This window comes from Dipodomys merriami, unplaced genomic scaffold (genome assembly GCF_024711535.1).
Source record: "Dipodomys merriami isolate MVZ:Mamm:240054 unplaced genomic scaffold, mDipMer1.0.p SCAF_94, whole genome shotgun sequence".
Taxonomy (NCBI): Eukaryota; Metazoa; Chordata; class Mammalia; order Rodentia; family Heteromyidae; genus Dipodomys; species Dipodomys merriami.
The window spans coordinates 3,643,586-3,661,427 of record NW_027206557.1 but is presented as its reverse complement, the minus strand read 5'-3'; the positions used below and the strand labels follow the sequence as shown (position 1 = coordinate 3,661,427).

Here is a 17,842-nt window from a genome sequence, read left to right as displayed (position 1 = left end):
GCCATGTGCCAGTGGCTCACACCTGTCATCCTAGCTACTTAGAAGGCTGAGATCTGAGGATCATAGTTCAAAACCAGCCCAGGCAGGAAAGTTTGTGAGACACTTATCTCCAATTAACCACCAGGAAGCCAGAAGTGGAGCTGTGGCTCCAAGTGGTAGAGTATTAACCCTGAGCAAGAGTTCAGAGACATCACCCAGGCCCTGAGTTCAAGCCCCATGACAGACCAAAAAAAAAAAAGAAAGAAAGAAAGAAAGAAAGAAAAAATGTATTTCCAGATACTTTCATGGATAGTCTTTTTGTAAAGGGCCTTTGTACATCAGGAAAAAGAACCCAGGGCTGGGATATAGCTTAGTGGTAAAGCCTCAAGTAGCTTAACAGGAGATAATTACACAGGCGAGTTTATGAGGGGGTAGATTTTAACCTTGGCAGTAATGGTGGCACCGAAGGACTAGGATGCGTCCGCTGCCTGTCAGGTTAAATGCGCTGTACAAAACCTGGCATTAGCTGGGTGCTGATGGCTCATGCCTGTAATCCTAGCTGCTCAGGAGGCTGAGATCTGAGGATCATGGTTCAAAGTGAGCCTATGAGCCCTGGAAAATGCAACAGACTCTTATTTCCAATTAACCACCAGAAAACTGGAAGTAGTGCTGTGGTTCAAGTGGTAGAGTGTTAAGCCTTGAGCTGAAGAGCTCAGGGACAGTGCCTAGGCCCAGAATTCAAGCCCCATGACCGATAAAAACAAAATAAAACATCAACAAAAAACCTGGCATTAGGTTAGCTGTTTCCTATTCTCTATACTCATAAACTTGAAGAAAGATGATGAAGAAAGATGAACCCATCCCAGCTGATCAGGAGGCTGAAGAAGGAGGATCTAAAGTTGAAGCCCAGCATGGGCAACAGTGCAAGGCCTAAGCCCCTTTGAAATTAATTAATTTTTTAAAAGATGTGTGATAATGGACTGAGGGCATGGCTCATATGACAGAGCACTCACCTCCCAATATCAAGGCTCTGAGTTCAAACCCCAGTACTACACACACACCAAAAAAAAGGTTTGTATATGGTATAATGAAACATTTTGGTTTGCTCTCCCAGTATGATGACTCAAAGTAGGTTTAAAATACATCACTTAACAATCACATGAAAGAAAAAACATTTGAATACTTATCTTGGGGCTCATTTCACCTAACATCAACTTATATATTTCTGCTTGTCTCAGACATATACTAGTTATTGCAAATATGGGAAACTATGGGACCTATGTTTCTTTGAGCCTGGCTTACTTCACTTAATATAATTTTTTCCAAGTTTTTCCATTTCCTAACAAATGGGGCAATGTCATTCTTTCTGATGGAAACACAGAATTCCATTGTGTATATATACCACATTTTCTTGATCCATTCATCTACGGAGGGGCATCTGAGTTGGTTCCATATCTTAGCTATGGTAAATAATGCTGCAATAAACATAGTTGTGCTGGTAGCTTTACTGTGGTCATGTTTGTGATCATTTGGGTAAATGCCCAAAAGTAGGATTGCTGGGTCATAGGGGAGCTCTATGTAGAGTCTTTTGAGGAACCTCCATACTACTTTCCAAAGTGGTTGAACAAGTTTACACTCCCACCAACAATGAAGTAAGGTTCTCTTCTGCCCACATCCCCTCCAGCATCTGTTGTTATATTTATAAGATGATTTCTTTGTTGCTTTGTATGCCCCTCCCCCACGGTATAACCCCTGCTTTCACTGTATTTGATGTTGGTATAATTTGTGGAGGGGAAGGGAAAAAACAAATCGTTTAAATAGGGATACAGGTGGACCCATTGCAACAATGATATGTACAAGTCATTATGTCGAAAAACAAACTTTACAACTTTGGTGGGGGGGGGGACGTGTGTGGGGGGAGATGGGAAGGGATTGAAAGGGGAAACAAAAGAGGAGGCAACAATGCTTGATAAGAAATGTACTCATTATCTTGCCCATGTAATTGTAACCCCTCTACAGGGTATTTTCACAATTAAAAAAAAACCAACAAAAACATCACTTAACTGAGACTACCATGAGAGAGCACATGTCAGAAAAAAATTAGAAAGAAAATGAATGTTTACTGACTACATTGTGGTCACTGAGGTGCATGTTATTGAACTGGGAAGGTGCTTGGAAGACTGCATTGTGTGAACTTCCCCAACATAATGTAATTATGCAAAACACCATGCAAATCAAATATGTCAGACAGAACTTTTTTTTTTTTTAATGAGACAGGGTCTCACTCTGTAGCTCAGGCTGGCCTCAGCCTCATGACCTTCTGTCTCTGACTTCCAATTACTGGGATTCCAGGAGAGCAGGTGGATCGCTTCCACACTCATGCCTGGAAATGGGATTTTGAGGAGTGACAGACTCTGTCCAAGGACACACCATTACAATGTGGCAGACCTGAGACCCACACCAAGGGTTCAAGATTAGGAGACTCCCCAGCACAGCCCTATTCCTTCACAAGTATGTTCTGGGCTCAAAGCAGAGTGCTGTACAGGGTCTCTCACTCACTAAGTGAGCCCCTAGCAGGAAGGAACAGAGATACAGAGCAAACCATGGGACACCGGACACATACCTGTGAGCGCATGTACATGGGAGGTGTTGCTCAGTATCCGAGGGACACTAATGCCAGCATATGCACAGACACAAGATGACAAGAAGGAAGTCTTATACGTCTGTACACATGGCATCTGGGAACATGTGCACAATCCAAGGATGGGACCTTGTGAATAGAAAGGACACACCCAGACACACATACTCTCCTGGCTTGGAAATGATCTGGGCTGATGGTAGCTCTGTGGAGACAGAACAGGAGCAAGCACCTACCTGGTGAATTCAGAGCCCTGGGTTCGATCCTCTACACCACAAAAAAAGTCACCCCCAAAAAATCAAGTAAAAATAAATAATGCTCAGTAACATATTCAAAAGTACTGAGGGCCTGGGTGCCAGTGGCTCAAGCCTGTAATCCTAGCTACTCAGGAGGCTGAGATCTGAAGATCACGGTTCAAAGTCAGGCCAGGCAGGAAAGTCTATGAGAATCTTATCTCCAATTAAACTACCAAAAAACCAGAAGTGGCGCTGTGGCTCAAGAGGTAGAGTGCTCGCCTTGAGCTGAAAAGCTCAGGGACAGTGCCCAGGCCCAGAGTTCAAGCCCCACAACCAACAAAAGAAAAAAGAAAAAAAAATACTGAGGTTCCTCAGTATTTGATGACTTTACCCACAAGCTTCGGAGAGCTGCAATCTGACTGCAAGCAGCTGACAGGCCCAGGTAAGTATTGAGGAAATGCAAGGCTGCTCCACCAGAGTCCACACCCTCAAATGAGCCCAAAGGGAATTCGTTTCTACTTGTCTTCCCATTCCAGTCCCAGTGTGCCCTTCTTCCCCCATCCCAACAAATACCAGTGTTTCTATGTTTCTATTTTGCAACATTTCAACATGGAGTAGCTCTCTGGGATTTGACTTGTTCCCATTTGTCATCAGGAGCAGCTAGGGACTCATTTTTCCCTTTCAATCTGGCAACTAGACAGAAAACTAGATAGAACAGCAAGATGATTTTTGTTCCTGGGGATGGCTACCTGTGTGAGGGCAAAACTGAAGTTTGAACTCAGACCCTCTCAGTAGCTGGGCCACATCTGCAACCCTTTGCTGCTTATTCCTGAGAATAGGGTCTGGCTTCCTGCTGGGTGTGTGCCTGGACTCTGGTCCTGGGCATTTTGTTTCTCACTGTAGCTGGTAGAAAGGCATGCTTGCCACTCCCAGCTTCATCTGCTGAGATGGCTTCTGTGGGCTTTTCTGACCACAATTGTCCTGATGTCAGCTCCCATAGGCAATACACTGGTTTCATCTTTTTTATTATTAGAGTGGGGTTTTAATTTTTTTTTTAACTTTTGAGATAGTATGTCCCTGTGTTGCCCACGCTGTTCTGGAACTTTTGTCTCAGCCTGCCAAAGAGCTGGGTCTACAGGTATGGGCTACCACACCAGGTTTAGATTACTGTATTCTTAATCTCATCCCCAGCCCAACTCCCAGCAGGTGAGGACTGTGCTTTGACAAGGCCTAGACAGGAAGCATCTTGCAAGAACCTCTATTTACTTCCACCTACTTACAAGAATTTGCCAAACAAATGAATCAATTTCAACAGCTAAATCATTCTGCATTTTCCTCATTCCAGAGGATAAACATCATATTTTAAAAAAGAATCAAGCCCAGGCTTGATGGCTCACATCAAAAGGATGTCAGTTCCAGACCAGCCTAAGTTTTAAAAAATGTCAGCAAGATCTCCATCAAGCTGGGTGTGTTGGTATATATCTATGATTCCAGTTATACAGGAGATGTAAATAGTAGGACTGCAGTCCATGCCAGTCTAGACAACAAAAACAAAACCACTCAAAAGATAACTAAAGAAAAATGGCAAGGGAATATGGCTGAAGTGGTAGAGCGCCTGACTACAAGGCCCTGAGTTCAAATTCTAGTAATCCTTTCCAACAAAGTGGTTAACAATGTGCCATTGCTGTGTATGCCTGTAACCTAGCTCTAGGGAGGGGGAGGCGGGAGTATCCTGAGTTAGGAACCAGCCTAGGCTACACAGAGAAGCCCACCTCAAAAATAAACAAAGTAACACTAGGGTTAGGGGCATCTGCCCCACGTGGCACGTATTGTCAGGCACCAAGTGAAGAGAGAGAAGGGGGGAGGAGGAGAGGAAAAAAGGAGGGGAAAGAAAGGAGAGGGAAAAACACAGGAGGGAGGAGAAGCGCTCTTTCCTTGAGAAGTAGTGCTGTGCCATGCAGAGAAACCCGCCCCCTGCTGACAGAAAAGCTGAATTGTTTAGACTTCCCTGAATGCTGTTTTTAAAGATCCCAAGGCCTCTCACCCTTGCCAAGCAGACGTGGCTGTCACTTGAGCCACATCTCCAGCTCTTCTTTTAGGTTATTTTTCTGACAGAGTCTTGTGCTTTCTTCCTGGATCAGCCTCAGACAACAATCCTCCAAATTTTACATTCTAAATTGGTAAGATAATAGTTATGAACCACCACTCACTGTGGCCCAGCCTGATGGTGGAGATGGGGGGGTCTCACTAACTTTTTTACTCAGCTTTTTCCCAGGCTGCCTTTGAACTACAAATCCTTCCAACGTCTGCCTCTCACACAGCTAGGATTACAGGCCTAAATCACCGTGCTCATTTCAGAACATTTAATCTGCCCTAGAGTCCCAGCACTAGTGAACTCTGGCACACTTACTTTTTATTGACTGTGTACTACTTCCTTATATCAAGGTATCATGATTGACTTAACAGCAGAGTACTCACACATGACCATGTCACTACCCTGTGAGCAAGTAAGCAGGGACTTCCATGACATGCTAAGCTTGTGCTTTGCTGGGTTAGGGAATAAGAGTAGGAACTGTTCACTCCAGTTGTTTGGTTCTTTCACCTGCATCACAACCACCTAGACGCTTAGTTTAAACACTGATGGCCAGATGTGGTAGCACATGCCTGCAATTCTGCAACCCCAGCAAACACTGGGGCAAGCTGAGGCAGGAGGGTAAGTTCAAAGCAGGCCTGGAATACAGGAGAGCCTGTTTCAAAACACAAAAAGGGAAACCTTGCTGATCCAATTTCTGGCTGAAGTGGGGGTCCTGGATAGGTCCAGGTCATTTGTCTACTTAAGAAGTTGCCCCCAGAGGCTCACGTGGGAAGGTGGTGTCAGACCTTAGGTGCTGTCAGGTCCACAAAACCAGACTTCACGCCTTGGCCTCTACCAGCAGCATGAACGAAAAGTGGTGTTGTGGCTCAAATGGTAGAGTGCTCACCTTGAGCTGAAGAGCTGAGGGACAGGGCCCAGGCCCAGAGTTTAAGTCCCCTCCCCCTTGCCACCCCCTTCCCGCGTCCCTCCTCCCCCTTCCCCCCTCCCCCCACCCCCCCACCCCCGCAAAAAAAGAAAAAAGAAAAGTGCTGCTCTGAAGAGGGAAGTACTAAGCACAGACTTCACCCCTAATGCTTGGCCTCAGCTGGCAAGCCACTTGCAGAGAATAAAGACTGTGGGGGGAGGGTTAACTGTTGGTGGCCAGTTTAAGGTGGGCCCATCGGTTATGCAAATCATTTCACAGGAGAAGAAAAACCATAAGAAGTGGAAGCCATGTCAATAGCTGCAGGAAAGAACAACTTCTAGTTTTCTTTTCTTTTTTTTTTTTTTTGTCGGTCGTGGGGCTTGAACTCTGGGCCTGGGCGCTGTCCCTCAGCTCTTCAGCTCAAGACGAGCACTTTACCACTTGAGCTACAGCGCCACTTCCGGTTTTCTGGTGGTTTATTGGAAATAGGAGTCTCACGGTCTCTCCTGCCCGGGCTGGCTTTGAACCATGATCCTCAGATCTCAGGCTCCTGCGTAGCTAGGATTACAGGCGTGAGCCACCAGCGCCAGGCACTAGCTCCATCCCCACCCCGAAACACCAAAGCTCAAGTCTCAAGGAGTACCTAAACTCCAGGTATGTCTTTTCTTAGTACTTCTGTACTCTTGTGTTAGACAAGAGGAAAGCTCTTAGTCTAGATTCTCTACTGCTGCTCAACATATTCTCCTTTCTGACAGGATCTGAAGTTTGGAAGGTGGCAGAGCACTCAACCAAAAAATAGCTACCCTGCTCTCTCTTGTGTCATGTAGGCAGAAAACTACTAGAACAAAATCCCAGTTCCTTTGTGAGCAGGACTGCTGCAGCCACTTTGTGACATGATCAAATCTAAGCGGTAAAGTGTATGCTTAGCGTGTGCAAGACCTGAAACTCATCCCTAGCACTCAACAAGGAAAAGCAAAAGCCCAACCCCAAGGAAGTTTCTGCCTTAATATTCTGTAGCCTCTAAGTAATACCACCAACTGCTGGCTGTGTGGACTGCTCATTCCATTACAAAAATAAAATTTGTATGGCTTATTAAGGCCAACATTTCTGGGTTTGATCGCTCAGTAGTCAAGGGAAATTAACCAGATATCAGAGACAGACAGACAGGGAGGGAGAGATACAAACACAGAGACAGAGAGATAGGATGATGAAGGAGGGATCGAGTGAAGAGAAAGAGAGAGAGGAGAGACTGAGAAAGAGAGGGAGATAGACAGGGAACAGACTGGGAGGGAGAGGAAGGAGAGGGAAAAAGAAAGGGGGAAGGCAGGAGGGAGAAAGAGATACACAAATAGGGAAAGAAAGTGGGAGCAAAAGAGGGAGGGGGAGGGAGAGAGAGGGAGACAGAAAGAGAGAGAGAGAGATGTATCCATAAAGATTTTCAAAGAGCCTACCTAACTACAGACAGGAAACACTATGAATTTTGTTTCATAAAACAAATGACAAATTCAACACAGGTGCTAAAAGGCCCCAGATGTGAGTGCTGGTAAACGCTGAGCTGCAGAGACTTAGACTGCCACGATAGCTGTTGTTTAATCTCATATCCCCTTCCTGCTTCCTAAATATAGACTCGTCTGCCCAGAGCTGGTGACCAGGCCAGCACCTAGGACACATCTGAAATTAGCTTAAGGTAGAATAAGGGATGTTGTTAGCCAATCTACTAAAATGAAATCCAGAAAAAAGAAAGTTAGAAACAGCCTGGGCTTTTTAGGGACCACAGATAATGTCCACAATGAGGGTCAGGATGTACTTAAAAGGGAATGATCAGCTTGGTTTTTGGGAATCATACTTAGGGTTTTATGCTGGCAAAGAAGGAAGGCTCTATCACTTGAGCCACCCTGCTTGCAGGGAGGGGGATTGGGGCACTAGCAGTGGCACCCTGGGCCTCCTGCTGCGCAATTTCCTCTATTGATAGTGGATGATGTTTGCTAAGTCTCTGTTCTGGGCTTGGGCCTGTGTTTCCTCCCACTTTGAGGGCATATTCAGAACTAAGATTAAATGAGCTCATTTTAAAAAGAGTTTCCTAAGCAGGGTGCAGGTGGCTCACACCTGTAATCCTAGCTACTCAGCAGGCTTAGATCTGAGAATCATAGTTCAAAGCCATCCTGGACAGGAAAGTCTGTGAGACTCTTATCTCCAATGAACTACCAAAAGAGCTGGAAGTGGAGCTGTGGCTCAAGTGGTAGAGCACTAGCCTTAAACAAAAGAAGCTTTGGACAATGCCTAGGCCCCCAGTTCAAGTTCCAGGACCAACACACACACACACACACACACACACACACACACACACACACACACACACACACACACACACACACACACACACACACACACACACACACACACACACACACACACACACACACACACACACACACACACACACACACACACGTTTCCTAATGGAGAAAAAGAAGACATTTGTTGATGAAAGATAGAATAAAGAGCCCAGAGTGATGGCACACACCTGTAATCCCAATACACGTGAGGACCAGCACACACACACACACACACACACACACACACACACACACACACGTTTCCTAATGGAGAAAAAGAAGACATTTGTTGATGAAAGATAGAATAAAGAGCCCAGTGATGGCACACACCTGTAATCCCAAAACACATGAGGCAAAGGGCTGGGGATACTGAGTAACAGGCCAGCCTGGGCTAAAGCAGGGCCTGTCAAAAAGCAAGCAAGCAAACAAAAACAAGAACTAAGACACCTGTCCATCTCTGGTCTCCAGCCTTTACCTCCCCATCTCCACAGGACACACTCAGTGTATTTATGGGGAGAACTTGAAACCAATGAAAATTGTCAGTCTGTGGAATTTGATGTCTTAAGATCAACTGCTCTGATATGCTCAGCATTTTTTCTCAGAAGTGCAGACATTAAAGATGCACCTTCCAAACAATGGTTTCTTTGTTTCACTAAATCTGGCATTACCACCTCACATGGGCACACACACCCATACACACCCATATGTACCCTTACACACAGCATACAGAGTCTTTAATCCTCCAGGCTGTGAGCCCCACCCAAACACTGGGAGCACAGTACAAACAGAGCCAGCAGGAACACTGGGCACAGGTCATGGGGTGAGGGGGTCACCTGAGGGAGGGGGGAACCTGCCCAGCAGAGCTCCCAGTCCTGTGCTTTGTGCATGAGGCATCTCTGAGATGCCTCCTTTTCATGATGCAAAATTGCAGTTGCTAATACATCCCTAAGTGTGTATTATTGTTAATGCCTTTATTTTTAGGTTAATCCTAAAGCAGGCAAGTGCTCTCTGGAGAGAATAAAATACAAAAGTAATGTCAGTGAATAAAAATCAATAGAGTAAAACTCAGAGGTTGTTAGATATCATTTGGTATTTAAAAAACTATATGGCCAGGTGCCAGTGGCTCATGCCTATAATCCTAGCCACTTAAGAGGCTAAGGATTGCAGTTTGAAGCCAGCTAGGGCAGGAAAGTCCATGAGTCTCTTACCTCCAACTAACCACCAGAAAACCAGAAGTGGTGTTGTGGCTCAAAGTGGAGGAGCACTAGCCTTGAACAAAAAAGCTCAGGGACAGTGCCCAGGCCCTGAGTGCAAGCCCCACGACTGACCAAAAAAAACCCCAACAGTAGGCATGGTGGTTCAGGCCTGATATCCCAGTTACTCAGGAGGCAAAGATCGGAGGATCATGGTTCAAAAGCAGCTCAAACAGTTCATGGAGACCCCATCTTGACAAATCTAGGTACAGGGTGCGGTGCACCCGCCATTACACCATGTGGGAGGCTGAGATCAAGAATACAGTTCCAGCCCAGACAGATGAACTGTTCATGGAGACTCTATCTCCAGGGAAGAAGCTGGGTTCAGTGGAGTATGTCTGTCATTCCAGTTATGGTGGGAAATGTACAGAGGAGGATTGTGGTCTAGGCTAGCCCAGGGGAAAAGTGGGACCCTGTCTCAAAAATAAGCAAAGCAAAAACGGGACTGGGGACATGACTCAGGGTGGAATACCTGCCTACCAAGCATAAAACCCTGAGGTCAAACCCCAGGGAAGACCCCCAGAGGAACTAAGGCTTCAGTTCTGTTTTGTAATGCAGCTCCAAATGCCAGCTTTGCTTATGAAAAAGCCTGTCAGAGTGTAGACCTTTGTCTATATGTCTGTTAACTTTTAGTTTCCTTTAGTTTCAGTTTACAAAATATGCAAATCACCCTTATTGGGAGCTAGAAAATACAAAACAGAAACCAGGTACTAGTGGCTCATGCCTATAATCCTAGCTACTCAGGAGGCTGAGATCTGAGGATTGGGATTTGGAGCCAGCTGTGGCAGGCAAGTCTATGAGACTTTTATCTTGATAATCACAGAAAAAGACAGAAGTGGCACTGACCAAAAATGCTCAGGGCTGGGCTGGGAAGGTGGCTCAGTGGTAGAGTGCTTGCCTTGCAAGCATGAGGCCCTGGGTTCAATTCCTTAGCACCACATAAGCAGAAAAAGCCAGAAATGGCACTGTGGCTCAAGTGGTAGAGCACTAGCCTTGAGCTGAAGAGCTGAAGGACAGCGCCCAGGCCCAGAGTTCAGGCCCCACGGCTGACAAAAAAAAAATGCTCAGGGACAGTACCCAGGTCCTGAGTTCAAGCTCCATGACCAACAACAACAGAGAGAGAGAGAGAGAGAGAGAGAGAGAGAGAGAGAGAGAGAGAGAGAGAGAGAGAGAGAACAAAGAAAGATGAGAGAGACCTAGGCAAGGCATGACAGTGCATGCCTATAATCCTAGCACTAGGGTAGATGAAGCAGGAGGATCATAAGTTCAAGGCCAGCATAGGATACATAGTCATTACAAGGTCAGCCTGGGCTACAGAGTGAGTCTCTGTCTCAAAAAAAAAAAAAGAGAGAGAGAGAGAAATAATTTTAACAAATATTTAACAAACAGTAAGAAAAGATCACAGTCAGACACAAGAGGGACTGATAACCTGTGCTGCAGAATAATCATTCATTAAGCAGTTACTATGGCTCACATACATTAATTCATGTTTTACCTGCAAAACATGTTATCCTACTTAACATACTGAGACAGGGATGTAGGCAGATCAGTTAAGACAAGGGACCAAGCTAGTGGCTCACACACGTCATCTACTAAGCTATTCCTCAGGAGGCTAAGACATGGATGCTGGAAGCTGGAAGCCATCTTGGGCAGAAAAGTCCAGGAGATTCCATCTCCAATTAAACAGTAAAAAGCTAGACTTGGAGGTGTGGCTTAAGTGGCAGAGAGCCAGTTGTAAGCAATAAAGCCAAGCAAGAACACAAGGCCTTAAGTTCTAACCCTGGAACCACAGGGTGGGGTGGGGGAGAGGTGGGGGGGAGGGAGCTCAGGCTCAGAGACAAGGAACTTCAAAAGTTACAGTCTGTCCAAGCCTGCATCACTTGCAAGTAGTGAAGCAAGACATGTGTATGTATAGTGAAGCATATGAATACCTATCAATAATATTAAAACAGAAGCCAGGGTAGCTCAGTGGTCAGGCGCTTAGGTAGCAGGCACTAGGCTCTGGATCCAATTCCACCACAAAAACTAAAGCAGAAGAACAACAAATTAGCTGGACATTGTGGCCCATGCCTATAATCCCTGCCTATGAGACAGGAGGATCAGTAATTCCAGGCAAACTAGGCTACCCAGAAAAGCAGTATCTCAAACAAAACAAAACAACAAGGAAAATGACAAAGTGGATTTGATATCCTGGGTTAAAGTGCAGACTAGGAGACTCCTGAAGTAACTCTCGGGGTTGAATTTTTTATAACAATTTTTCTTTCTTTTTGTTTTCAGTTGGGGGGTTTGAACTCAGGGCTTGGGCACTTTTCCTGAGCCCCTTTGTGCTCAAGGCTAAGCTCTACCATTTGAGCCATAGCACCACATCCTGTTTTTTAGTGGTTAATTGGGGAAAATAAGAATTAATAAGAGTCTCAGGGGGACTTTTCTGCCCTGGGCTGGTTTTGAATGACGATCCTCAGATCTCAGCCTCCTGAGTAGCTAGGATTATAGATGTGAGCCACTGATGCCCAGCTAACAATTTTTCTTAACTGGGGTTCAAAGTTACCATTCTCTATCATGAAAATGTACTCTGGCTAGGTATGGTGGTGGTGCACTCCTGTAATCCCAGCTACAGCAATATTTCTTCTCCTTCTTCTTCTTCTTCTTTTTTGGCTAGTCCTAGGGCTTAAACTCAGGGACTAGGTGTTGTCCCTGAGCTTATTTTGCTCAAGGCTAGCACTTTGCCACAGTGCCACTTCCAGCTTTTCCTGTTTATGTGATATTGAGGAATAGAACCCAGGGTTTCATGCATGCTAGGCAAGTACTCTACCACTAAGCCACTTTCCCAGCCCCAAGCTACTGTATTTCTTTAACAATGACTTTCTTTTTCCCTACTCTGAAAGGTGATATGGGTGATACTTGATATGTTGGCCATTTGTTACTAAGACACAGGGATCTGAAATGTACCAAGAAGTAGCAGGACGAAACCCATTCTCTGGCTCAAGTACCAACCTGAATGTTACCTGAGAGTGGCCTGGATAGTACAAATAAACTCTAACTTGTTACCAATGAAAACTGGGTTTCACAGAATTATCAAGTGTTATAAAACTACATTCTTCCTTTCCTTTCTTCCTTTTTGGCCTATGGAGTATACTTTGCAAAACCCTTCTTCTAAAGCTAGGCTTACTTGAGCTGAAGAGCTGAGGGACAGTGCCCAGGCCCAGAGTTCAGGCCCCACGACCGGACCAAAAAAAATAAATAAATAAAGCTAGGCTTAGTGATGCATTGCTGTAGTTCTAGCTACATGTAAGGCTAAAACAAGAGGATCACTTCAGCCCAAGGATTCAAGACTAGTCGGGGCAACACAGATCCCCCTAACCTTCTAAAAAAAAAAGTTGGACTTGGTGGTGGCAAGGGCCTATAATCCCAGCCCTCTAAGGCTGAGGAAAGGCCAGCCTGGGTTACATAATAAGATTCTGTCCCAAACACAAACCAACAGAAAAAACCAAGCCAGGGTGCTGGTGGCTCATGCCTGTAATCCTAGCTATACAGGAGGTTGAGATCTGAGGCTTGAGGTTCAAAGCCAGCCCAGGCAGAAAAGTCCGTGAAACTCTTATCTCCAATAAACCACCAGAAAACCGCTCAAGTGGTAGAATGCTAGCCTTGAGTTAAAGAGTTGAGGGACAGTGCCCAGGCCCAGAGTTCAAGCCCCATGACCAACACACACACACACACACACACACACACACACACACACACACACACAACCAAGCTACTATTCTAACCCTTTTCATTCTTGCTACACCAGCTACAAGGCACCCAAATATTTCATCTTCATTTGGGATTTTTACAATAGAGAATGATGGGGCTGTGGCAAGGACAGAAGAGCTAATTGACAGTGTCAAAGCCAAATGAAGTGAGCCATAACCGAAACTGTAAAATACACAGCTGGGTGTGTCAAGTGAATGAGTGCAGGAGTGGACAGTGGACACCAAATGTCCTGGGTGGAGGTCTTCCTCTACTTATCTCTGCAGACCAGCATCCCCTCTCAATGTGGGGACTCCAGCAACTCCTTTCCAAAGAGCTCTGTGTGGGAGCCCCCAGGGGACAGGCTGTCCACAACTACCACACTACCTCAGCCAAGATCGAGCTCAGAGCATGCACCCTTGACTGTAACAAAAGCAACACAGTCTTCAATAGTCAAATGAAGATAAAGTTGAACTAAGGGATGGCCTACAAAGTACCTGACCACAGCTACTCAAACCTTCAAGGGACATAAGCAGGGTCTGAGGAACCATCATAGCCAAGAGGAGATAGAGGATAAGAGGCATGATGACAAGGTGTCATTTGGTGTCCTGGAGGGGCCCCTGGGATAGAGAAGAACAGATAAAGTGAAAACAAAGGAAATTTCAATAAAGCACAGGCACTGAGTAAGAAACCCAATTTGTTCAGGAATTGTGACAAATGAACCATGCAGCTATAAGGGTGTGATGGTGTGAATCTGTCATCCTGTATATGCATGACATACAGAAGGAGCAAATAGGGTATAGATTCAAGATTCTAACTGAAAAAGAACTGAAGCAGAAAGGGCTGGGAGACCAAGTAGGAGAACATTTGTCTAGCAAGCTTGAAGCCTAGAGTTCAAACTGCAGTATCACCGTCAGAGAGAGAGAGAGCGAGAGAGGGAGAGAGAGGAGCGCACCAAAAAATAAAGTGACAATGCATGGTTTCAAAAGTCATGGAAACCATTAAATTTTTTTTTATTGTGAAAATACTGTACAGAGGGGTTACAATTACATGGGCAAGGTAATGAGTACATTTCTTATTTCCTCACCCTCCATACTGAAGTCATTGTCTCTAGTTTCATTTGCTGTGACCAGAAGAGATCATGGCTTTGTGAGATTCTCTGAGGAAGAATAGTGAATGAGCAAACCAGACCCAAAAACATGGCTGCCCCAAAGAGAAAGAAACATTTAAGTCTTCCAGGTAAATACTTTTTCTATTTGAGGAAACAACCTATGAAAACTACAGAAGTTCAAGCTAGGCACTGCTGGCTCATGTCTGCAATCCTAGTACCCACGAGGCTAAGATTTGATGATGGATTCGAAGTCAGCCTGGCAGGAAAGTCCATGAGATTCTTACCTCCAATTAACCAACAAAAAGTTGGAAGCAGAGGTGGGCTCAAGTGGTAGAGCATTAGCCTTGAGCAAAAAGAAGCCTCAGGAACAGGGCCCAGGCCCTGAGTTCAAGCCCCAGGACTGCTGTCAATAAATAAATAAATACCCGGTGCCAGTGGCTCACACCTGTAATCCTAGCTACTCAGGAGGCTGACATCTGTGGATCTTGGTTCAAAGCCAGCCCAGGCAGGAAAGTCCATGAAACTCTTATCTCCAATTAACCATTAGAAAACCGGAAGTGGCACTGTGGCTCAAGAGGTAGAGCTCTAGCCGGGCGCTGGTGGCTCACGCCTGTAATCCTAGCTACTCAGGAGGCTGAGATCTGAGGATCGCGGTTCAAAGCCAGCCCAGGCAGGAGAGACTGTGAGACTCCTATCTCCAATAAACCACAAGAAAACCGGAAGTGGCGCTGTAGCTCAAGTGGTAGAGCGCTCGCCTTGAGCTGAAGAGCTGAGGGACAGCGCCCAGGCCCAGAGTTCAAGTCCCACTACCGACCAAAAAAAAAAAAAAAAAGAGGTAGAGCTCTAGCCTTGATCTGAAGAGCGGAGGGGCAGTGCCCAGGTCCAGAGTTCAAGCCCCACAACTGCCAAAAATAAATAAATAAAGCTACAGAAGTTCTATTTCTGCATCTTTTCAACTGGAGAGCTTCATGCAGGCCACACATATAACCCAGTCTGACTTAAAATAATGTACTCAGAATACAGTTAGTGATGGACTGGTGTTCACAGTATACAAGTCTATGGATTCATCATGAATCCTCACTACTTTTTGCAAAGACAACAGTTTCTTAACCAACTTTCTAAGAAAGACAAACTACATACAGAAAGCCAGAAGGATGAATCATTTTTCAACATATAGACTATAAGATTGTAGTTTGGGTCAAAAGAAAACCACTGAAGTTCTCTAAGCAGTATGGCAACATGAACAAAATGAAACTACAGAGATGAAAACATTTGGGGTCCACAGGGGTAGAGAGAAAGCTATCATGGTCCCAGAAATAAGTCAACTCAAAATCTGGGAATATTATGAAGAGATAAATATGGGAACCAACCAATTATTACAAAATGTTCCTGTATCCAGCCTTGGGCCACGTGCACTAAACAACTAAACAACTAAATCATCTCTCCTGTTTGAATCGATTCCATGAGCTGCAACCTAAAATGCAATTATTTAGAATTGCAAGTAAAACCTCACCTTGTCTGTGTAGGACAACCATGGCCCAAGTGTTTGCAAGGACAGCACTGGATAGTTGCTGGAGCCCGGACCATGCATGCCAGTCAATAAACGAGTCCAGTCCTGCCCCAGTCTCCTCCAACTCACAAAAAGGAACATATTCTGCCTCCAAACATGAACGACTTACAATGCTCCTCAGATGGAATTCTTGAGACACACTGCTTTGACCCACTTGGAAGTACATTGCCAAAGGAAACTGCAAACATTTAGGCAAGTTCTTTTGTGGGGGGGGGGGAGGGAGAGAGAGAGGGAGACTTCTTGGAGTTTGAAACAAGAAGGAAAATACATCAAATACAACATGAATTAATCTGACCTGTATTTTTAAAGCACTAAGGATATCAGGTTTTCACAATGTAACTGGAGCAGCCCAGGCTGAGTGCAAGTCCGTACCGAAGCGGGACGGATCCGTGCGGGCGCGGAGAGGCGGGGTTGGCAAGCAGCACAGGGTGTTAGCCTCCCGAGCATCTCTTTTCTCCTGGCTCCATCGGATGGACACAAAAGCCCGCCGGGCTCCCGCGGCCGCCCTCGGGCCCCCGCGGCCGCCCTCCGGCCCCGGAGCCCCGCACGCCCCACGTGGCGGCCCCACGACGGACCCGCGGACCCCGCCACGGGCCTAGCGGTACTGTCCTTCCGCACTCACCATCTCGATGATCTTGGTCTTGCGGCCCGTCTTCCTCCTCAAGGTGAAAATGTACTGGGCCAGCACTACCCCCGCCACCAGCGCGCACACGCTGGCGCTCGCCACCGCGCCCATCCGCGCCACGGCCGCGCGGTCCATGTGGACCCCGAGTGCCTCAGGCCGGAACACTAGACGCTGCCCGCACCGACGCGAGATGTGGGACTCGGGAGCCGCGCGACCGGCCAAGAGGCTCCGACACCCTGCCCCAGAAATCCCGCCCTCTAGGAGGCCACACCCACCAGAGGGCCTGCCCGGCGGTACCAGCTCCGCCCTAATAAGGCCCCGCCCCAGTCCAAAGGCCCCGCCTTGCTAGTACTCCGCCTCTCCCCCATATGTCACGCCCTAACGCTTGGGGGCGGGGTCAGTGAGTCCACCCACCCACCCGAAGGCGTGGCCTGCGTCGCACTCCTTGCGGGAGGCGGGACTTCCGCAGACCTGGCGTCTGAGTGCCAGCGTGTGAGGCAACTCGGCCGCCGGCTCTGGCGGCTGTGTCTGTTATGTCTCCGCTGAAAACCAGCAGGCAGTGTCCGGGCGCCCCGCCCTTGAAGTAGTCAGGAGCGCTGCCCTCCGTCCGGGCCGGACTTAAAGGCCTGCGCGGCCTCGTGGATGGATGGTGCTGTGACAGCCGTGCCGCCGTGGGGAGTCTGACGGACCGAGTGGCCGCGCCGACCCTCTCCTCGCGCGTCTCCGCCTCGGTGGGACGGGGACCCGCGGTGCTGGCAGCCCCGCGTTACAGGCTCCCGGCTGATTCCCGCTGTCTCTGCGTAACCCACGCACATGGGGCCTAGCTGGTACAGCGCCTTGCGTTTAAACTGAAGTACTAAACAAAACTGATTCTGCGCACCACGATCACGAGGTCGGGGGCTGTTAGGACTCCGGGGGCAGCGACCGTCCGAGGGCTGATGCCGGTCCTGGAGAGGCCATGAAGATCTGAACAGGTGAACAGCACACTGCTGCTCATGGCCACTGCCTTCCTTTGAGAGCTGATAGATTTGTAATCTACATTGTTATCTTCCCCGCTCCCTGCCCCGAAATTGAACTGGGCCTTGAACCTGTTAGGCCAGCATTCTGCCAGTGCTGTGGCTATTTTTTAAATTAATAATTCAAGTCCCAGTAGTGGGACTCGAACTCGACTTCTTACACTTTTTCTGTCATGGCTGGTGTTCTACCATTTGGACACAACTCCACTCCCAGCCTTTTGCTATTTGGAATAAATTTCCTGGATTTGTCTGCCAGGCTGGCTCAAATCACAACTCCCAGAACTCAGCTTTCTGGCTCTTAGGTGTTTTTGTCTTTTCTTTGAATCAGGCTCTTGTTAGTAGCCCACGAT

At 46.8% G+C, this 17,842-nt stretch overlaps 1 protein-coding gene across 2 annotated transcripts in view; it reads right to left on the bottom strand.

The window, feature by feature from the left end:
• Nucleotides 1-16,701, bottom strand: part of Nt5c3a (5'-nucleotidase, cytosolic IIIA) — a 47,532-nt gene extending 30,831 nt beyond the window's left edge. The window contains exon 1 of one of the 2 annotated variants that reach the window (XM_070014201.1): nt 16,474-16,701. In XM_070014201.1, coding sequence (XP_069870302.1) covers nt 16,474-16,611 — 138 coding nt within the window. In that variant the 5' untranslated portion in view covers nt 16,612-16,701. The remainder of the gene's footprint in view (nt 1-16,473) is intronic. The other variant, XM_070014203.1, reaches the window with a different exon arrangement.
• Nucleotides 16,702-17,842: the final 1,141 nt, after the last annotated feature.